The 22604-nt window shown below is 41.4% G+C and overlaps 1 protein-coding gene across 3 annotated transcripts in view; it reads left to right on the top strand.

Moving 5' to 3' along the window:
• Positions 1-22604, top strand: part of HMMR (hyaluronan mediated motility receptor) — a 90482-nt gene that overhangs the window by 29466 nt on the left and 38412 nt on the right. For all 3 annotated transcript variants that reach the window (XM_029583574.1, XM_029583575.1, XM_029583576.1), the window contains exons 7-15: positions 191-302; positions 4386-4451; positions 4582-4655; positions 4740-4826; positions 12861-12961; positions 13693-13779; positions 14435-14613; positions 20566-20714; positions 22184-22398. In XM_029583574.1, coding sequence (XP_029439434.1) covers positions 191-302; positions 4386-4451; positions 4582-4655; positions 4740-4826; positions 12861-12961; positions 13693-13779; positions 14435-14613; positions 20566-20714; positions 22184-22398 — 1070 coding nt within the window. The remainder of the gene's footprint in view (positions 1-190; positions 303-4385; positions 4452-4581; positions 4656-4739; positions 4827-12860; positions 12962-13692; positions 13780-14434; positions 14614-20565; positions 20715-22183; positions 22399-22604) is intronic.

The following is a 22604-nucleotide window of genomic DNA, read 5'->3' as shown; positions in this document are numbered from 1 at the left end:
TTCTAATTTCTAATATGTATTTTATTTTAACTACTGTGTGCAGTAATTAAATGTTAATGCATTTTTAGCACGGTTGTCTTATATCAGCCAGTGGTGCTTCAATAGTGTCCCAGCATAACATGTATGTTGATTTATACTTGGCATTCATTCATACCAAGATCTTTACCTTTTAGTTTTGTCTTATCCACAGGAATTCAGCTACCTCCAGTTCAACTTAGAGGGCCAAATTAAAGTGTTGCAGACTGACCTGGAAGCCTCCAAAGCTACTCTGACTGCTGTGCAAGAGAGAAATACGTTTCTAGGTAAACTAATTTGGGTGTCTGCTCCCTAAACCCAGGGTGTGTAGAACAAATTTACATAAAGGCACAAGCTCCAGCCTCAAGGATTTTGCAATCTAAGTGGCTTCCTGAGGCAATGGGATCTTCAGTGGGAGGATCAATTGTATAAACAGTATTTCTACCTGGTGTCTTCCAGTGGCTTTCAAACTGGGAGCAGCCTGTTGTGCTATGGGGGAACAGATGTGAAAGAACACGGCTTCGTCTCTAACTTTAATTACCACATCCTCTTTGTCCACTTAAACCAGTCCATACTGATAGGTTATGCTCACTGACCAGCAGATGGAGACAGATATGAACAGGCTCGCTGATGTCACTGCCTGCCAGTATTCTATGCCCAGCAGATGGTAGGCAAGCTTTCTGTGCTGGAAGCGAAGGCATGGTAGGCTGAAAAAGATAAGTTATTGGAGAGGTTCTGTTGAGCAGGGTCCTAGGGTCCGCTTTAATCTGACTTATTCTGATTGGATTAGAATAAAAAAAGACACAACTGACCAGAGAACCTTGGTTGCCTCCCTTAGCATAGCGTTCCAGGACCACAGAGAACTTCCAGGGGGACTGGGATTGTTCCTGGTTTCTCCCTTTTTCTCCTTCCCTTCTCTTTAGGTGCCTGTCACTTTAATGGTTGGGGCTGTTACTTTGATCTGCCGCTAAAAAGAAAAAATAAATAAAAAGGCATGGTCCCAAAGGAAGGAACCCTAGCTCAGCAGCTGGAATTTGCCATGGCTGGAGCCAGGGCTGTACTGAGTGGGTGAGTCACCTGAAACTGCAGTAATTTTGAGTCTACATGTGAAATGCAGGGAGGTCAAACATGGTGGGAGCTGAGCACCGGAAGAGGAGCATGCTGTGCTTCACCAGCAGATTTCAAAAACATTTATCTTAAAAATAATCCTTGCAAAGACAAATGGGATGCTGTATGATGTCTGTTCCGCATTAGAACTTAGATGCCCGACATTGCAATGTTTTGGAAGATAGGATTGCTTCCTCCTTCATGGGAACAAAGGTAATATTGCCAAGGTTAATGTTAGCAGAGCCCAAATTTCTAAAGAAAAATACAAGAAAAATGTATTTAAAAAAAAAAAATAAATTATTAAAGGGAAAACAAAAATAAAAAATTTTTTGCAATCACATAAATTTGGTGAGGCCAAAAGGAAAAACAATAACTGGAATATCTTACTCACTGTCATAAAAGGAACTGCAAAATTCAATGAAGCCACCACTTAAATTAATCAAGGTATCAAAGATGCCTTTATCAGGAGAGATAAGATATTAAAAAAAAAAAAAAAGTCAAGACTACCAAAAAGCACATCAACAAAAAAAACCCACATCATGATTGCAAAAATTGCAGAACTTACTGTGGCAGAAACGCTGTTTTTGATCTCCAACCATGCTGAAACCCGGCAGCTGAAGAAAATGCAAACAGACCGCGGGCATCATCTAAGGGCTTTAAAAAGAAAAAAATGGCGCAAAAACAGTTGCCAGTCATTGGAACTGAGTAAACTCCTTCCGGTTTCCTTGCTGTATTAACACATAATCACATCTCCTTCAATGAATTTGTTGAGGTGTTCCTATATTAATCAAAAAAAATGGAAAACAGCGAAACCAATCTCCCCAAAACATTAACAGAAGGAAAAAAAACCCCACTAAAGTCGCTGTCCATGGTGTTAGCACGACGTGCCAATTGCTGATATGAGATGGGAATACAAATAAGCAACAAATCATAAATTGAATTGTGTGCTCAAGCAAAAAAAGGCGGTCAAAAAAAGTGGGGGCAAATATGCCAGAAACTAAAAAATGCAAAAAAAGAAAGACACCTTGAACCATGGAACAAATCATACAAGGTGCCAATTAATTATATCATTTAAACCAAATGAGGCTAGAGTATTAACTTTTGTATATCAAAAGGTTTCTCGATGATTCAACTGTGCTCTAAGATCACCTCCTCGTGGCAAAGGAGGTATATGTTCCAGAACAGACCAAAGAAGATCTTGAAAAGTATGGTTGATTTGCATATAGTGAGACATTATGGGAGCTTGTACATCCCAGGTCATCATGAGACTCCTATGTTCAATTAAGCAAACTCTCACAAATGGCGCGGTAAGACCCACATATAATTTTGGGCAAGAACATTGCAAAGCATATATCACATTGCGTGATAGGTGTTATAATGCTATTGACTGTCATACCTAGTTGGGCAGCCGGTCTTCCTGGTAGGGACCCAGATGGTGTGGGTGATGCTGATCCTTATTACCTGGAGGATGGGGAAATTCCTCTGAGATTGAAACCGTATAGGACTATGTTGTGGTTTTTTCATAGAGATGAGTTACCGACTCTGATTTCCCAGACATTAAAGATGCTGGGAATCCCTGGGGCTGAATCCATGTCTGGGTCAAAGAAAGATCCCATTTTGATTTCTTTTTGTAAAGCCTCTTGTATCTTTTTCCCTGTTATCGAAGCCATTCAAGAATTAATTGATCTTGCGTGGGGCGCCCCGGAAGCTAATTTCAAAGGGGGGAGGAGTATTGGAAGGATTGTACCCTCCACTTCCTTAGCCCATGTGCGGATTTGGCAAGTGTTTGAGGTTTGGTCTGAAGATCGGGGAATTCTTCCTCGCTCGGAATTTTTGTAGGTTGGATTGAATAAAGGATTGGCCCATGATTCCTTAAAGGAAGCGGCCCTTGACTGTTTCAGGGGTCAGGACAATGATGGACCCTTGTCAGCTCATGTAGATGTGGCCCATTTCTTGAAAGGAGTGAAACATCTTTGTCCCCTCTTGCGGAGTTTTAATCTGGTTTTGGATTTCTTAGCAGGCCCTACCTTTTGACCAATGCGTAACCTTTCTTTGTGGTTGTTGACCTTGAAAACTGTTTTTCTTTTGGCAATTTTGTTCTGCGTGTTGAGTATCTGAGCTGCAGGCCTTGTCTTGCCGGGAGCCATTCCTTCAAGTGACTTCAGGGACGATACAGCTGCATACTGTTTGTTCCTTTTTGTCAAAAGTAGTCTCTGATCTTCACTTGAATCAGTCCATTTCCCTGCCATCTCTGGATAGGGCGAGAGATCCTGAAGAATATTGCCTGTTGTGACCCTTGGATGTCTGAGACATATCGTGAGGTATCTGGAGGAAGATGTTCCTCCAGATACCTCACGATATGTTCTCACAGTGGAAGCAAACAGGTGGAGCTGGCTTTGCGGGCTACAGTAGGTTGTCACGGCCGCATATGTTGATGCTGAACAGCCGTTGCTTAAGGTTAGGGCTCATCTTAGAACACTATCTCTGCTATAAGCGGTATAGAAAAATCTGTAAGTAAATTCCACTAGGGCTCAGGCAGTGTCATGAGTGGAAGTTAGATTGTCATCTCCTGTTGCCATTTGCCAAGCTGCAACATGGTCCTCCTTACACATCTTTTCCAGGTATTATCATCTGGATGTGCAGGCCCAGGAGGATGCAGCCTTTGCACGTGCAGTTTTGGCTGGACCACAGGCAGCCTCCCGGCCTATTTGGGAGTAGCTTGGGTACATCCCACTGGTTTTGGATTCATCTGTCTAGACACTAAGAAATGAGAAATTACTACTTTCCTGATAATTTACTTTTCTTTAGTAAAGACAGATGAATCTAGCTTCCCGACTTTGGCTGCCAAATGATTGTGCTATGGTCCTCCTGCTTAGCTACGTATTTCCAGGAGTTACTGGTAAATGTTAATCCAGTCCCTAGACTAGTGTTAATTCATTCTTTGTCTCAGCTCAGTAATTCCAGTTGGCTGAGTGCTGGAATGGGTTATCTATTCTTAATCAAGTTTTTTTGTTTGTCTGTCCCACAGTTGGCTTTTACAGAGAATACTGGCAGGCAGATGTCACTGCAGGGGTATTTATACTATGATGTCAGCTTTGCTCCATCTCCATCTGCTGGTAGAGGTGCATAACCCACTGGTTCTGGATTCATCTGTCTACTAAAGAAAAGGAAATTATCAGATAAGTAGCCAGTTCTCTCTTCTTTTTTTTTTGGTATCAGTTGAGAATTTGTGCTGACTTTTTACTACTTTTTTCCTTTTCTAGAGGAAGTTCACCAGGAAGCTAATTTACACAGTGAAGACTTGGAGACTGAAATGGACAAACTGCATGGCAAGTTACCCTGTGCTTTAGTAATTTATTGAAATACCTGATAGCATGTCCATAACACTGTACGCAGAGTGAACTCAAATAACTGGCATTTAGTTACAACTTTTTCTGCACCCCTTTCGCCCCCCTCTAGCTTTGGTAGAAGAATTGAGAGAAGAAAAAAATGCACTTCAAGGTCATCTGGCAGATGCCCAGGACCAGATTAAAGTAAGTGCCTTTTAAAGCGTTCAGCTATCTGCTACAACTTCCATATCTTTGATCTAGGACTAACCTGCTTTTCTGCCTCTTAAGAACCTGTGTGATCACCTGAGTACCCGAGAGAAAGAGGATGAAAACGAGCTACAGCTTGCCAGATCTAGGCTGGAAGAACAAACACAGGTACTGTAGGCTCAGCGTTGTAGTCCGCTAGTCTTCTGTATTACTGCAGGCATGCAATTTGCTGCTTTACTGACCTCTACAGAATCTTTACATTTTTACCCTTCACAGCAAAACATTTTTTTTTTAATCTGAGTAAAGAGAAAATGGTTTAGAATAAGTTGATCCTAGTGATGAACGGTGCATACGGAAATTGCTTCTTTAATATTGAGAGAAACTTTATGGCAAAGGCAGATCAAGCCATCAGCATCTTAACAAGGTAGAAAAATTTAGTGTAGAAGAACTAGAGAAATTAAGGCACTTAAGTGCCTTGAAAGAGGATTTTAGCTTCTGCCTGCATTATCTAATATTTTTAATGTTTAAAGCTCAGTACAAAGACGAAAGCAGACCACTTATTGTTTAATACCATATAAAATGCTAATTAGCTGTCTTCTACCACTGCCATGACGAGGAGATACAATGATGTAAACAGTACAGGAGCTATAATATCTTCAGCATTTAACAAAAATGGTCTTACATTTGTACATTTTAGTATGGTTTACTTTGTGGCATAGCTATGGTGTTTTTATGGTTGGTTGTTTTTTTTTTGTTTTTAACAAACAGCTTTGCCTCAGAATTCCAGGCTCTCTGCTATAATCTTTCTTTGTGCTGCTGTGGACAATTAAGGGCATTGATAAATGAAATGATGGGTACAGGGAAGGGTAACCAGAATGCATCTTATATGAAAAGGCTGAAAAATGTAGCTTCTCTTTGCTTGGAAAGGGCAAGGGGACATATTTGGTCTATATTCAGCTGCTGAGCGGCTAATTAATTAGCCAGGTGCACCTATCTGGCTGACTTATCCAAATATTCAGTGGCATGGCAGCACCACTGAACATACCCAGCTGTCTTACGGCCAATAACAGTAAAATCGCGGGAGAGCGGGCGAGAGCACAGGCCACTCTCCTGTGCGCGCGATACAGTATTTTAATTTATTAAAATTAGGGCCGGCGGTAAAAAGAGGAGCTAGGGACACTAGCGCGTCCCTAGCGCCTCTTTTCGGACAGGAGCGGCGGCTGTCAGCGGGTTTGACAGCAGACGGTCAATTTTGCCGGCATCGGTTCTCGAGCCCGCTGACAGCCACTGGTTCGGAAACCGGACGCCGGCAAAATTGAGCGTCCGGTTTTCAAGCTGCGGGCCTATTTCAAATTTTTTTTTTTTTTTTTTTACTTTTACTTTTTAAACATTCGGGACCTCTGACTTAATATCGCCATGATATTAAGTCGGAGGGTGCACAGAAAAGCAGTTTTTATTGTTTTTCTGTGCATTTCCCCGGCGCCGGCAGAAACTGGGTAGGCGCTAATTTCTGAAAGTAAAATGCGCGGCTTGGCTGCACGTTTTACTTAGTGAATCGTGCGGGAATACCTAATAGGGCCATCAACATGCATTTGCATGTTGCGGGCGCTATTAGGTTCGGGGGGGGGTTGGACGCGTGTTTTGGATGCGCTATTACCCCTTACTGTATAAGGGGTAAAGCTAGCGCGTCCAAAATATGTGTCCAAATGCCGGCTAACAGTGTGCTCCATCGGAGCGCACTGTACTGTATAGGCCTGTTAAGTTAGCCTGATAGGTATATCTGGCTAACTTTAGACTTGCCCTACAGTGCAATCAATTAGCCAGTGAAGTTAAGCGGCTAACTCAGCTCCTTCCGGAAACACCCTTTTCCCGCCCTTGGAACACCCCTGACTTAACCAGCTATATTCTAGCTGAATAACTCATCATCTGACTAGAATATAGCTGGGTAAGAGTTTTCTAAAGTAGTGGTTTGGCCATTTAGACGGATAACGTTTTTTAGTTATCCGTCTAAATGGCTTTTAAATATTGGCCCCAATAGTCTACAACAAATATCACCAAACTTAAGTGAAGGGCTGAATTCAACCTTTGAAATGGTTGAGTAGTAGAGTGGGGATGGGGGATTTGGTCCTTTAATTTAAAATGCCGGTGAGGGAGCAGGATTCCCAGAAGTGTGGCAGATAGGCTGTCGGTAAAAATATTTCTAGGAAGTTTGCAACCCTGTTTCTTCACTAGGGGCCTTACTACTTGCTTTCCTACTTCCTCAACATTTGCCCCCTGGGTAAGTGAGGGAGTATACATGAATGGCACTCTTGCTCTTTGTCCCTTCCCCCTCCCTTTCTCTTACCCAGTTGTCTTCGTCTTCTGCTGGTGGGAGTTCAAAGCCTTCCTGCTCTGATCCAGGTATATTGAGCTCGTGGGAATTGCAGGTCACATTTGCACAAGATCAGCGGTGACTGAACACTCCTCTGGCGAGCCACATTAAACGTGCTGCTAGGAGCCAGATAAAATTTGGCTGTGCGATGTAGTTTGGAGATCCCTGGTCTTACAAGATCATGAGCAGAAAAATTGCTAGCAAGAGGCGGTCGACCCAGTCCAAAAGTATTAGGATCAGTGGACATCAATGACCCTGTATGTCAGCAGTTTCAGGACTAAGACACTTCCTTAGTCAGTGCTATGCTGCATCCCTGCTGTGCTGTAGGATGCAGTCACAGCAAAGCAGGATTCAAGAAAGGCCTGGATGCTCCTCTAGAAGAAGACATGAATAGGGATTAGTCTGGGTGGTAGCCAGGTCGCTATTTACATATCTAGAGGGAGTGCTTAGATGAGCTCTGTTTTGTTACTCTGGGACCACTGTCAAGAGTGGACTAGATGGACCTTTGGTCTGACCCAGCTTAGCTGTAATGTGTACATTAACAAGAAACTCTCATGCACACAATATGCCTATCGAGTAGATTAGCTGCTTTAGCTCTACTTTTGTTGGTAACTCTTTTTTGTTTTTTGGCACAAAACATATGACCAGACAGAGGGCTCTTACTGTGAACACATATGAGTAAGGAGGGTATCAGACAAGTGGTGAATTCCAACACATAGGCACAGAGAAAAAAGTACAATATGCAGATACACTGTTTGCTAAGTATTTGTATTAAAAAAATATAAATAATCATGTCTGTTTGTAGAAAAGTAGTTCTTTTTGGAAGTTCTCAGAAACGTGCCCTTTTCTGTTTCTAGTGACTATGGCAGTTGGAGATGGCGTAAACTGCTTCAAAGTTTAACCTTGCTGACAGCACCAGGAGCTGTTGTCTCATTTTGTGTTATAATCTGTTGGAGCTCTAGAAGCTATTACATGCTGCTTCTATCTCTAGAGCTTCAGGAAATTAATTCTTCATTAGTTAGATCAGTCCAGATGAATGGATTATGCTTTACCAACCAGCAGATAAAGATCAATAGCTTTGCTGATGTTATCCCATATAGGCATCTGTGTTGACAGCAGGCAGAATTCTGACTTCAGCAGATGGTATGGATGCATCTCATGCTGTGGACAGGAGTCTGGATAAACATAGCAGAAAATGCTTGGGGGCGCTCTGGAGGCGAAAATCTAGCATTCCCTTCCTCGGTTGAGCATGGTCCTTGTGCCCTTTTGGCTCACTTTCCAGAGGCTTCTGCAGTGAAAGGCTTGTCTTCCCTCCTGTCTCCTTTTTCTCCCTTTCCCCGGTGCTGGCAGGACTGACTTATGCACGCTGTCTGTGATCCACGTAGACCGCTGAGCCTGGGGACTTGCTGGAGTCCCATGTCGTTTCACCGATCAGTTGGCATCGTTGGATTCGGACAGTGCAGGGATCTAGGATCGTGCCGTTCCTGTGGGGAGGAGAGCTCATCCTTCCCCACATCCCAAGGAACTAGTCTCCACGGGCAGTAGCCCTGGAAGACATAGCCTCCCCTCCTGCTTGCCAGTCTTGGCAGTGCAGTCTTCTTTTGGAGAGAGGGTGAGCAGGAGCCTGGGCTAGCAGCTTGCTGCAGCACCTCTGTGCCATGCTGTTGTGGCATGGCACCGTACCTCTATTTCGGGGAAGCATTCCCGATATCGTGTGCTCCCTTCCCCCCAACGGGCCTGCGCTAAGTGCGGGGAAAAATGGCCATTTAAACCTGCTCCTCAGCACAGCAAGGGCCTCGGCTAACTGTTACCAACCGGTAGTGATAGAACAACAGCCAGGAAAAATAGTGGAAAGTGTTCTAAACATCAAAATCACAGAACATATAGAAAGACATAGTTTAATGGAACAAAGTCAGCATGGCTTTACCGAGGGCAAGTCTTGCCTCACAAATCTGCTTCACTTTTTTGAAGGAGTTAATAAACATGTGGATAAAGGTGAACCGGTAGATGTAGTATACTTGGATTTTCAGAAGGCGTTTGACAAAGTTCCTTATGAGAGGCTTCTAGGAAAAGTAAAAAGTCATGGGATAGGTGGCGATGTCCTTTCGTGGATTGCAAACTGGCTAAAAGACAGGAAACAGTAGGATTAAATGGGCAATTTTCTCAGTGGAAGGGAGTGGACAGTGGAGTGCCTCAGGGATCTGTATTGGGACCCTTACTGTTCAATATATTTATAAATGATCTGGAAAGAAATACAACGAGTGAGATAATCAAATTTGCAGATGACACAAAATTGTTCAGAGTAGTTAAATCACAAGCAGATTGTGATAAATTGCAGGAAGACCTTGTGAGACTGGAAAATTGGGCATCCAAATGGCAAATGAAATTTAATGTGGATAAGTGCAAGGTGATGCATATAGGGAAAAATAACCCATGCTATAATTACACAATGTTGGGTTCCATATTAGGTGCTACAACCCAAGAAAGAGATCTAGGTGTCATAGTGGATAACACATTGAAATCGTCGGTGCAGTGTGCTGCGGCAGTCAAAAAAGCAAACAGAATGTTGGGAATTATTAGAAAAGGAATGGTGAATAAAACAGAAAATGTCATAATGCCTCTATCGCTCCATGGTGAGACCGCACCTTGAATACTGTGTACAATTCTGGTCACCGCATCTCAAAAAAGATATAATTGCTATGGAGAAGGTACAGAGAAGGGCTACCAAAATAAGGGGAATGGAACAACTCCCTATGAGGAAAGACTAAAGAGGTTAGGACTTTTCAGCTTGGAGAAGAGACTAATGAGGGCGGATATGATAGAGGTGTTTAAAATCATGAGAGGTCTAAAACGGGTAGATGTGAATCGGTTATTTACTCTTTCGGATAGTAGAAAGACTAGGGGGCACTCCATGAAGTTAGCATGGGGCACATTTAAAACTAATCGGAGAAAGTTCTTTTTTACTCAACGCACAATTAAACTCTGGAATTTGTTGCCAGAGAATGTGGTTCGTGCAGTTAGTATAGCTGTGTTTAAAAAAGGATTGGATAAGTTATTGGAGGAGAAGTCAATTACCTGCTATTAAGTTCACTTAGAGAATAGCCACTGCCATTAGCAATGGTTACATGAAATAGACTTAGTTTTTGGGTACTTGCCAGGTTCTTATGGCCTGGATTGGCCACTGTTGGAAACAGGAACCTGGGCTTGATGGACCCTTGGTCTGACCCAGTATGGCATTTTCTTATGTTCTTATGTTCTTACCTTGAGTAGAACCGCTGCAAGGGTCAGCCAAGATGGTCAGGACGCAATCCAGGAGGCAGGCAGCGAGGCAACAATCCAAAGACAGGAAAGCCAGCAATCCAACGAAACACACAAGCAAGCCTGTAGCGAGCCTTGTGCTAAGGAGCTCAGTGTGCCTAGTCAGCTTCTAGAAACTTTGACATACGTATTTCCTTTTCGGGCTCAATCTCAGTGTATGAGGAGTACAAAGACCCAGGGGACACACAATTAAGTTACTAGGTAATACATTTAAAACACCTGAAGTTTCATTTGCCGGTCCTGTTTAATGTAGTATAAGTTAAGACTCATATTGTTTAAACCAAAAATATGTCACCCACCACCTACAGTAAAACAAAATACATATAGAAAATGCATTCAGCCCCCTCAAAAGATGCAAAGAAATTGCTTATCTGACAATATCAATGGAACCTGGAAGCAACTCAAACACAGCAATTGTTCCTTTCAACTGACTGTTCAGGAGCTCAAAATGCCAGACATGAGCCCATGTTTCGGCGGACTACACCGCCTGCCTCAGGGGCAAAGTAAACAGGAACAAGTGTTTAAACGCCCTGAAAAGAGGGTCAACAATCTTCGAAACAGTCAGGGGCTGTGTATCACAACACACAAAATGGTGAAAACACACCTTGCTATGTTTGACACTATATAACAACTATTCTTAAGAACTTTAATCATTGTCCTTTTTAATGGGATCAAAAGGCACCATTCCCATAGTCTTCATGAACAAGTTTAATATCCTCAGTGGATAAAACGTCTTTAGGATGTGCTTAGACTAACTCCTATCAACTAAATGTTTCTCTTGACTCTAACATTATCGATACCCACATCCAAATTTAATTTTGCCCTTAAAATCTTTTACTAGCCCCTTTTTAGTAGAGAAGCTAAAGTCACAGAAATATCTGCATGGCTAGGAGAGTGGTGAAGTTTTGAAAAGGATTCAAAAGAATGCCAAACATGAACGTAGGCTAAAGAAGTGATCTTTAATTTATATTTTAATATTTTGCTTATGAGGATGAAAAGTCTTTATTAGCTAAACTTAACCTCTCTAGCATCATGTTATAACATCATCTATAGTTAGAAGATTTTAAAACTTATACTATGTCATGGGGATACTGGCTTTAACTGTCGCTACACCATACATACGTGGTAGTGATGTCACAGGATATCTGCCTCCAACTAGAAGAGGGACTGGTGCAGCAGACACAAAGGAAAGGAAATTTTATAAGGTAAGTCTCTAAATTTCTCCTTCTCGGCTCAGAAGTGCTCTTTGCTAATTTTATAGTAATTGTCCGCAACAGTTGGGCTGAAGGCAGTGAAACTTATGCTGTTTGCATACTTGGAACCCTGTCCCGTGCATAAATGATTTATTTACTTGATTTATATTCTTCTTTTGGGCACTTCAAAGCAGATTATATTCAGGTACTGTGCATGTTCCCCCAGAGGGCTCACAATCTGTACCTTTTGTTACATAATAACAGTACAGCACAAGCAAATTGACAGCCCCAAAATCAGTGTTTAAGAAATAGCCTTTTTAGCCCCCAAATTTTCTGTAACTTGAGACAATCGATGGGGTTGGTCAGGGGGTAGCCCTTCCGTTTCTCATGACTATGGCAGTGGGAGCGGTATCAGCAAAGGCCAGGACGTTTGCAAGGAAAGTGCTTAATCTGCTGTAAATGGATACTATTTTTATATTAGTGTATACACAAATACAAAATGTATATCTGCATGTTTAAATACTTTTTACATTTTTTTCCGAGCTGGATAGATTAAAAATCTGTAGCTGTGTCCATGGTAGGATTCACCACTTGTCTGCAGCTCTTTACAAATTAAAATTGTGTGACATTTTTTCAGGAAATTAAGCACATTGGCTGACTTTCTTGCTAATATTTTTTTCATATGCAGTGTTATTGTTTGTAAAAACACCCAAATGTGTTTTCTCTTCTGTTGTATAGAATATAAGACCAACAAAACCACTTGCTTTTTTTGATTTAGCAGGTCAAATGGGAGGCAGTGGGACAGATAAGGTAACATGTAGATGGGGAAGGCGTATTTTTGATTATCTCACTCTGATGGAGAATCCTATGCTAAAAAAAAACCAACCTAGAACCACTTGAGATGACTGAAATCCATGTTGAGCATCAATTATTTCAGAATTTACCAAATTTTGCATCTTGTGAAATGACACATCTTAATTTCAGAAGCACTGAAGTTAATGGAATTGAGGAATCACAGTTGAAAAATTGAAATAAGTGTTCAGTGGAATTAGACATTGCTGACTCGAGACAGGCAGAGACATTGGCCCTAATAGATTTTTAAAGAAAACTAGTCTGAATCAAAATTAAATGCAGCAGTAGATTTTAATCAGGCCGATACCTGGCTTTAACATTCGTTATTGAAGGCTTCTCATACATTTTATAGTGAAAGTAACTAGATCAGGCTTCCTGAACCCAGATAAGTCACAGTTCAAGTATAGCACTGTTGATATGTTTTTTGCTGGTAACTGAATATGTGGCTTCATTGCATTTGTTTTAAAGAGTCTGACTGCTAAAGTGGAAGAAATGGAAACGCAACTGCAGGTAGCTAAGAAGAACCTTGAACATTCACTGGAAGAAGTGACCCAGCTCAAGGAGAAATTGTAGGTGCTATGTTTTATATACCTAACGAGGATGCTTATCTTTTAACTACATTAGACATTTGTGCAATAAATGCAAACAGGATATTAGCTTGTACTGAAATAGGATCATGCTGGTAATAAGTTTAAAAAAACACCTATACAGGGTGATTCTCCGGTATGTATCTGTCCACAAAATAAAATCCAAAGCCATAATTAAAGGATAGACAAGGAAGAAATAGTATGCTTTTAATTTTATTTTTTTGGCAGCATGTATATGGATCTAGTCATCACCCCAGAAGGTTAGGGGCTTCATCACTGGATGATTTGGCTATGATTATGGCTCCAGAGATTTTATTCAAAAAGAATACTAAAGGATCCACCAGTGTATATTCAAACAAATAATCAAAATGGCTGGTGTATGTTATTAATATCAAGGACTGCTGACTATGTTTAAAGTATTAATTTTAGAGGAAAATATTCCTCAGCACTGGTGGTGTTTCTGAATGTATATCAGATTTTAAACCAGTTGGTGCAATCATGGGTCTTTTTAAAAAACAAAAAAAAAAATCTCTTCAAACATTTTATTGAAATCTTTTTTGTGTTTTTTTTTTTTTACTTTAAAGGACAGTCTCACTTTAATGACTGGAATGAAGTAAGCTGGAAAGAGATAAAAAAAAAATATATAGAGAGAGAGGGAGGGAAAGCCTGGCTTACAGTTGAGTTGGCATCCCAGAAATGTTTCTTTTTTTCAGAATTGTTGCTGATCACGAGAAGGACAGCTTGATGATTGAAAAGGCAGAAGCAGAAAAAAAGCTCTTGGAATATACAGCAGAGATCGGGTAATCTTTTTATGTAAATGAACTTTTGTTTTGCCAAACAGAATATATTTTGTTTAATAATAGAATCTACTTAACATTTCTGTTGAATTCATTCCATAAATAGATTCCTATAAAATGGTTCATGTGGGTTTTCTGGATGGCACAGGACTATGGATTTGTTATATTGACTTGCATAGATCCTTGGATATTGTGGATTTATAAACATATAATTAAGTTAAGGTTGTTGTGGTACAGCTTTGCAATATAGTCTTTTTATCATAAGAAAATATTTTCTCTTTGCAGTGAAACTCTTGGGACATTTAGCTTCTTTAACTAGTATTGCAAGTTGAAATTGCAGACACCATAGCAACTACAGTCAATATGCCGAAATATTCTAACAAATGGTGGCAGTTTTGTAGGGCCAATGCATTGCTAATTGTACAAAGAGTCCCTTCATGAGCAGTCTTGCTGAATCATGGAAAGTTGGTATTAAGTCAGACTCCTCCAAGATCACGATATATAAGATCACACATGGCAATAATGAGCACAAGGATGCTGACTTGGCTCAGGTTTTCGCCTTGTTACTATATGAGATCACTTGACGCCCCCTCCTCCACACTTGCTTGTAATAATCCTGTATTTGGATTACCAATCTAACTTTGTGGGTTTTACGTAGCAAAGTCTCTGCACAAGTTGAAAAGTATAAGCTGGTTTTGGAACAGTCAGAAGAAGTACTGAAGCAGAAGGACTCTGAGATTTCCACCCTAAAGGAAGGCTTTAAGGAAGAAAGGGAAGAACTGTCAAAGCAAATCAAAGAGTTGGATGCATGTCTTCTGTCACTTGAACAAGAAAAAGGTAATTTATGACTTCCTTAGGGTCTTATATCTGCAGCATGCTTAAACTTGGGCATACATCTCTTAGATGCTTGGTTTAAGTACAGCTCATTCCAAATTGTGCATATTTTGGCTAGGGTTAATAGCAATAGTATTTATTTATATTTATTTAGAGCTTTTCTTTACCGGCATTCATGATACAATCACATCATGTTGGTTTACAGGTAACAGGGGGTGTAATAACTTTGAACAATTAACAAGTGGAGAGCAGCAAAAAAAGTTACAATAAAACAGGGGCAGCTGGAACTGGGGGAAGAAGAAGAGAAGCAGAAGTAATTTAACAATAAGAAGAGGAATAATTATTAACATAGTGCTGATCTGGAAAGAAATACGATGAGTGAGATAATCAAATTTGCAGATGACACAAAATTGTTCAGAGTAGTTAAATCACAAGCAGATTGTGATAAATTGCAGGAAGACCTTGTGAGGCTAGAAAATTGGGCATCCAAAGGGCAGATGAAATTTAATGTGGATAAGTGCAAGGTGATGCATATAGGGAAAAATAACCCATGCTATAATTACACAATGTTGGGTTCCATGTTGGGTGCTACAACCCAAGAAAGAGATCTAGGCGTCAGAGTGGATAACACATTGAAATCGGTTCAGTGTGCTGCGGCAGTCAAAAAAGCAAACAGAATGTTGGGAATTATTAGAAAGGGAATGGTGAATAAAACGGAAAATATCATAATGCCTCTGTATCACTCCATGGTGAGACTGCACCTTGAATACTGTGTGCAATTCTGCTCGCCGCATTTCAAAAAAGATATAATTGTGATGGAGAAGGTACAGAGAAGGGTGACCAAAATGATAAGGGGAATGGAACAGCTGCCCTATGAGGCAAGACTAAAGAGGTTAGGACTTTTCAGCTTGGAGAAGAGACGGCTGAGGGGGGATATGATAGAGATGTTTAAAATCATGAGAGGTCTAGAACGGGTAGATGTGAATCGGTTATTTAGTCTTTCGGATAATAGACTACGGGGCACTCCATGAAGTTAGCATGGGGCACATTTAAAACTAATCGGAGAAAGTTAATTTTTACTCAATGCACAATTAAACTCTGGAATTTGTTGCCAGAGGATGAGGTTAGTGCAGTTAGTATAGCTGTGTTTAAAAAAGGATTGGATAAGTTCTTGGAGGAGAAGTCCATTACCTGCTATTAAGTTCACTTAGAGAATAGCCACTGCCATTAGTAATGGTAACATGGAATAGACTTAGTTTTTGGGTACTTGCCAGGTTCTTCTTCGCCAGCAACAGGACCTGGAGGTATAGGCCTGGGTACAGACTTGACTCGCGTCTCTCCCTGAGGTGGTCTTCTGGGGTTCTTTACATCTTGAACCTTGTTGATAGGAAAGTTAGGTGAGTCAGTTGGGTTCGGGAAAGGCTTGTCTAAACAACCATGTCTTAAGCCTTTTTCTGAATGTTAGTAAGCATGGTTCCTGTCTGAGGTCAGGGGGAATGGCATTCCATATAGAAGGTCCCGCTGTAGAGAAGGCCCGTTCTCTGAATGCTAGATGGTGTGTATCTTTAGTTTGGGGGACATGTAGAGATCCTCTGTAGGCTTCTCTGATGGGTCTGGATGAGGAGTGTAGTCTGAGCGGTATTTGAAGGCTAAGAGGGGCTTGAGAATAGATGGTTTTATGGATGATGGTAATGAACTTGTGGGAGAATTCTGAAGCGTATTGGTAGCCAGTGTAGATTTTTGAGAATGGGAGAGATGTGATCTCTTCTGGTGTTTGTCAGAATTCTGGCAGCCGTGTTTTGTAGCATCTGAAGAGGTTTAATGGAGGAAGAAGGGAGACCTAGCAAGATAGAGTTGCAATAGTCTATCTTGAAGAATATTACGGCTTGGAGGACAGTTCTGAAGTCTTGAAAGTGAAGGAGTGGTTTGATTCTTTTTAGTACCTGCAGTTTATAGAAGCCGTCCTTGGTAGTGCAGTTGATGAATGAATGTTTTTAAATTCAAGCGATTGTCGATTAAAACTCCTAGGTCTCTTGCTTGGGTGACAAAGGTGTTGGATGGTGTACTTTGTGTAGTATTTACTATTTTCTGGGGAGATGAGGAGGAGTTCAGTCTTCGCTGAATTTAGAATCAGGTTTAAACTAGAGAGGAGGAGGTTGATCTCTCATCGGCAGATTTCCCAGTACTAGAGCGTTTTTGTAATGGATTCTTTAATGGGGATCAATATTTGCACGTCGTCAGCATAAAGGAAGTGTTTTAGTTTAAGGTTAGTTAACAGCTGGCATAGAGGAAGTAGGTAAATGTTGAAGAGAGTGGGGGAAAGAGAGGAACCTTGCGGAACTCTTAGTGAGGAATTGCAGCGAGGGGATTCTTTATTGTTAATTTTGACCTTGTAGCCTCTGTTACTGAGGAAGGTTTTGAACCAAGTAAATGCCGTTCCTGTTATTCCGATGTCCGTCAGTCAGTTGAGGATGGAATGGTTGACTGTGAAAGCCACAGACAGGTCAAGGAGAATTAGCAAGAAGGATTGTCCTTTGTCCAGGTCCATGATGAGGTTGTCAGAGATATGAGAAGGGTTTCGGTACTTAATGCCTTGCGGAACCCGTATTGGGTAGGGTGCAGTATTTTATGATCTTCTAGGTAATCGGAAAGTTGCGAGTTGGCTAATTTTTCCATTATCTTGGCTACAAAAGGAAGATTGGAAATAGGGCGGAAGTTGTTGGGGTCTTTTGGATCCAAATTTGGTTTCTTTAGTAGAGGTTTAAGAGATGCCAGTTTTAGGGCGTCTGGGAAGATTCCCTGAGATAAAGAACAGCTTATGATATCAGCCAAGGGTTTGGAAATGGGGTCAGGTATTAGCAGGAGTAGTTTTGTAGGGATTTGGTTGAGGGGATGGGAGGAAGGTTTCATTTTCTTTAATAGAGATTGGATCTCTGAAGCAGTGGTGGGTTCAAACGATTCAAGAGAGATTTTTTTGGTTGGTAGATGGTAGGGGCTAGGGGGCAGCAGAGTTAAGAGGTTGGAGGTTTTATTTTGGAAGAAAAGCGCCAATTCGTCAGCTTTGGATTGTGTCTGGTCATTAGAGATTGTTGGGGCGTTAGTTTGTGTTAGTTTGGATATGTAGGAAAATAATGCTTTAGCGTCGAAGATAAGGTCGTGGATCTTGTGAGCGTAGAAAACCCTTTTTGACCTTAAGGTAGAATTCCTGTAGTGGTGGAGAGCAAATTTGTATGCGGATAGGGTACTGGGGCAAGGGGCTTTGCGCCATTTGCTTGCTTTCTTTCTGAGGTTTTGTTTGCGTTTTTGGAGTTCATTGGTGAACAACGGTTGTCTTTTTGGGGAGTTGGGGTTGAGTTTTTTGATGATAGTGGACATAATTTATTTGCTACTGTCTCTGTGATGTTGCTTCAGGATAGTAGGGCGGCATTGGGATCTGAAAGGTTAATGTGCGGCAGTTCTTTAGCCAAGTGGCTGCTGAGGTCTTCGGAGGAGCAAGATCTTCTGTAGAGAAACGAAGATTGAGTGGGGTGAGTGTTACAGGTGGCTGAGATTAATAAGTGATCTGACCAGGGGACCTCTGTGCATATAGGGAGGGATGAGTGCGTAATGCCAGAGTTTATGAAAATAAGGTCCAGAGTGTGGCCAGCTTTGTGGGTGGGCTTATGATTGATCTGCTTGAAGCCCATAGCTGAGAGGGTGATGAGAAAAGCCTCACAGTTGGTTGTGAGTGTGGTGTTGTCAACATGGAGGTTGAAATCTCCTAGGATCATAGCAGGGGAGTCCAGATTCATGTGTTTTGCGATAATTTCTACTATGGGGGAGGCATCTGATTCAAGAAGTCCTGGCGGGGCGTAAACGAGGAGGATTTGGAGTTGGTCTGTTTTGAAGAGGCCTATTTCTAGTTTTGAATCAGATTTTGCTGGGAGTTGGGAGAATCTCAGCTCTTTTTTGGCTGCTAGAAGAATGCCCCCGCCTCTTTTCTTTTGCCGGGGAAGGGAAAAGAAGTCTTAAAGCTGGGTGGGGAGTTGATTTATTAGTGCTATATCTGTTGGTTTAAGCCAGGTTTCTGTTATGGCGCAGATGTCCGGTTTTGCGTCTAGGAGATAGTCGTTGAGGATCAGTGATTTCTTAGTGAGGGATTGAGCATTGAATAGTGTACGTGAGAATAGAGCGAGGTCTAGGAGTTGAGTAAGATGTGAAATCATGATTGGGATAAGGGTCTTGGTGGTGCGAGGTTGAGGTTGTGTTATTGCTTTTCCTGTGATGAGGAGACTGTGGTGAAGAATAGGGATTGGGAGGCCTGGGGCATTATGATCTTGTTGTGATGGGGAGGATGGGGTTGAATGCTGGGGAAGGAGGTTGGATGGATGTTGGAATTGGAACGCTTGTAGCAGAGCTAGGGCGAGGCTGACAGCTGGTGGGAGAGGCCCCGGTCCTGGGTTGCACTAAGGGGCAGGCCCCTTAGGTCGCGCGACGCAATAATTTAAAGGGTCTCTAGCTGCCCTCTGATTGGCCTGGTGCCTTTTCAGGGGGCACAGCTAACTCACCGCGTGGTGATCGAGGTTTCCCTTTGGTTTTTTTTCTCTTTCTCTCTCTTTCTTTTTTTTCTCCCATTTGCGCCTCATTCTGCACGGCTTACCGATTGGTGAGCGGGCTCTTGCCCCGGATGGGCCGTGCGAGCCCCGGCAGAGGTGGTGAGGTTGGTGCTGGGAGTGGGAGGGAGCCATACTTCAGTTTAAGATGCTTTACAGAGCTTGTTTAGAAATACAACAATCTCCCCTTGAAGAGGAACATGAACTGAGAAATAAAAGAAAAAAAGATACATTTATTAAATAAAATAGATATGGTTCCTGTAAGCCTCCTTGTTCACAAATTAGTGCATTGTGGCCCATGTCTTTATTTTCTGAAATGAGGGCATTCAGAAATCCTTTTTCTGCTGTCATCTGGTATGTTGAGGATACTAGACCACTGGCTTCTCTAGTCTGACTAGTTTCTTTACTAGTAGAAATGCTTTCTTATCCAGGGGTGGATTCCGGGTAAAGGCCGGCCCAGGAGATACCCCATTGTCTGCCGAGCACAGCTTTGCCACTGCCACGCTTGGCAGACCACGTGACCAGAGCGACCGGCCCACTGGGGGATGCCCGATCCCCCGATAGGCCAATCCGCCCCTGTTCTTATCCATGAGCTCTTTTGAAATTGTAACTTGAGCAGTGCTGTAGTATCCTTTTATCCTTCGAATTCAAAAAGGATTCTGGGTAGGAATATGTAAGGGAAAAAAATGTTTGCTTTATGGGATCAGTATTTTGAGCCATTTCAAAAGCTATAAATTATGCTTATGTAGTAGTATTTGGAGAAGAGGTAGAAAGACATTGAATTCCAGTAGCATTACATGATACATCCTACCAGTGTTTTATGAAACTATTCTCTGCACATTTATTCTGCTTCAAAATATATGTAGTCTGAAAAAAAGACAAGCATTTCAGGGATGGATGTGTTGTTTTGTTTTGTCTTTTTACCTTCAACGTTATGCTACCTATCCCTATCAAGTACAAACACGGAAAGTATATTTCACCCACTGTGTGTGTGTGTGTGTGTGTGTGTGTGTGTGTGTGTGTGTGTATATAATCCTCTCCCCCTTCTGAAGTATAGCTGAAGAACACCAATTTGTTAAATTTTTCATCAGAGGGGTTTATAGGTGATCAAATGGCTCTATACATCTTGGGGGACACAGTGCAAATGAGTAAGGTATGGTTTAAATGTTACTTAGGAAAATATTTTCTGCCACACAGTTTGCAGACATCTTGATGCTGACCAAGTTAATTTACTACTACTGCTAGAATGTAGTTTGTGGAAGGGTTTGATGCCCCAGTAATTATACAAAGACCCCTGTACTTGTTTAACAGTAAATTAGACTATAGTAACCACAGTACTTGAAATTGTTTGCCTGTCCTGCAGAAAATTGTATAACCGAAGAACAATTAAAAGAGCAGAATCTAAATGCTCAGCTAGAGCAGCTGAGAGGAAAGCTAAACCAAGAGGAGCAAAACCTAATATTGCTACAACAAACAAAAGACACACTTCTCTCTTTACTCAAGGAGGAAGAGGTAAGCAAAAGCAGACACTTTGTTTTTCTTCTTCTCTGGTCCTGGGCAGTAGCATATGCGAAGGGCGAGCAAACATGCCGACCCTTATAGATGGAGAGATGAAGGGTATCCACCAGTCAGCCACACTGCCAACCACTGGCTGAAAGCCCCCATTTTGTTTCTCTTTAACATTTACATTTATTAACATTTCTTAATCGCTCAACACAATGAAGGCCTGAGCGATGAACAAAAATACATACATAATCAATTTAGCAAAAACAGAAATACAAATAAAATGCATACGACCATGCTTGGTTTAGCAAGGAGTAGTGTGGGCACATAAACTGACACCTTGTAGTCAAGACATCTCACACCCAGCCCCAGAGAGAAAAACACCCAAACAGACTCAAGAGGACCTAGAGATTCGGACACCCCACACCTAGACAGAAACACAAGAAGAACAGACTACAGCCCACCAGACACACACGCAAGCCCAGCAGCACAGTGTTGGTGCTGAACCTTCTTTCTTTATATTTTACCTTGTGCTGATTATTTGTTGGTGCATGATTCTTTGGTGTAGGTGATTTGTTCGCAGTCTTTGATATTTTTTGGAATTTGATTCTTCTGGAGACTTTTTTTTTCTTTGCTTTTTATTGGTTGGTTCATCTGAAATGAGCTTGATAATTCATATTTAAGCTTTAAATCTCTGAAAGATGAAGTCCACTGGAACATACTGCCTCAGGGGCCACAATTTGGCTAATCATGATGAGATCCCAGACATCTGAGACAAAGATCATGTTGGTCTTTTACGGATATTTTATGACATTCTTTTCATAGCTTGAATGAGCGCTTATGTTTCTTTTCCAACGAAGTACCTAGTTTCTCTTCATGAGACTTTTTTTTTGTCTTGGAGGAAAAAAGGCTTTTTCTCGAACACTAAGGAAATATCTAAACTTTTAAGGAAAGTTGTTCTAAAATCGCAGCAACATGAGAGAGAGCTAGCCTACCCAACTGTTTGCGAAGCAGACAAATTTAGAAGAAGGGCATGCAGTGGCACAAGGAGTCTCACACGGGTTCAGGAAAGTTTAACGTTCTGGTCTGAGAGAGAGCAGCACCCAACTCTGTGCCATCAGATGTCATCCACTTGTGTGGCTGTATCATCTGGCTTGTCCATGGAAAATTGCTTGTACCATTGTTTGGAAGAGGTATTAACGCAAAGGCTTATTTACCTATTTTACCAATGGCACTTTTTACAGGAAGTGTGTTTAATTTTCTAAATACTGATCTAATCTAGCCAACTTAAAGATAAAACTAGTCTGAAATGGAAAGCTCTCCATGTCTCCACTAATAATGTGTAATACGTTTTAATAGAAGTGACTAACTTTTGTTGAAACTGCCATAAATGTAAGCTAGAGGGAACGACATTTGAGGTTAAGATGAAAAACAAATTGATTAATTGGATGCTAGAGTTGCTGATCTTGTCTTTGTAGGCAGTGTCTGATTCTTTACGTCAAGAACTGTGCCACGTCCAGGAGGAAATGCTGAAGGAGAGAGGTCTGCTGGAGGAAGAGCTGGAAGGAGCCCTTGATGAGCTGGATAGATTACAGCTTAAGGAAGAAGAAACTGAGAAGTTCATAGCAGGGCTGGAAGAAAAAAATAAACTGCACAATGTAAAGCTGGCTCTATTAGAAGCAAAGTTGAAAGGGTGAGAGCAAATATGGATTGTCTTTGTATATCATGCAAAGGCAAGACTATAGGTACTTAGGTTACTGTGTAAGATCCATGTTGAATATTAATGCTGCTGAAAATAGATAATACTGCATTTGCAATCAAAATATTCAGTAATATCCCTCATTGACAATTGAGCATGTGCTGTGTATGGCATCCAGTTTTGTCTAATATAAGACACTT

This window comes from Rhinatrema bivittatum, chromosome 18, assembly GCF_901001135.1.
Source record: "Rhinatrema bivittatum chromosome 18, aRhiBiv1.1, whole genome shotgun sequence".
Classification (NCBI taxonomy): Eukaryota; Metazoa; Chordata; class Amphibia; order Gymnophiona; family Rhinatrematidae; genus Rhinatrema; species Rhinatrema bivittatum.
This window is presented reverse-complemented; position numbering and strand designations above follow the sequence as displayed.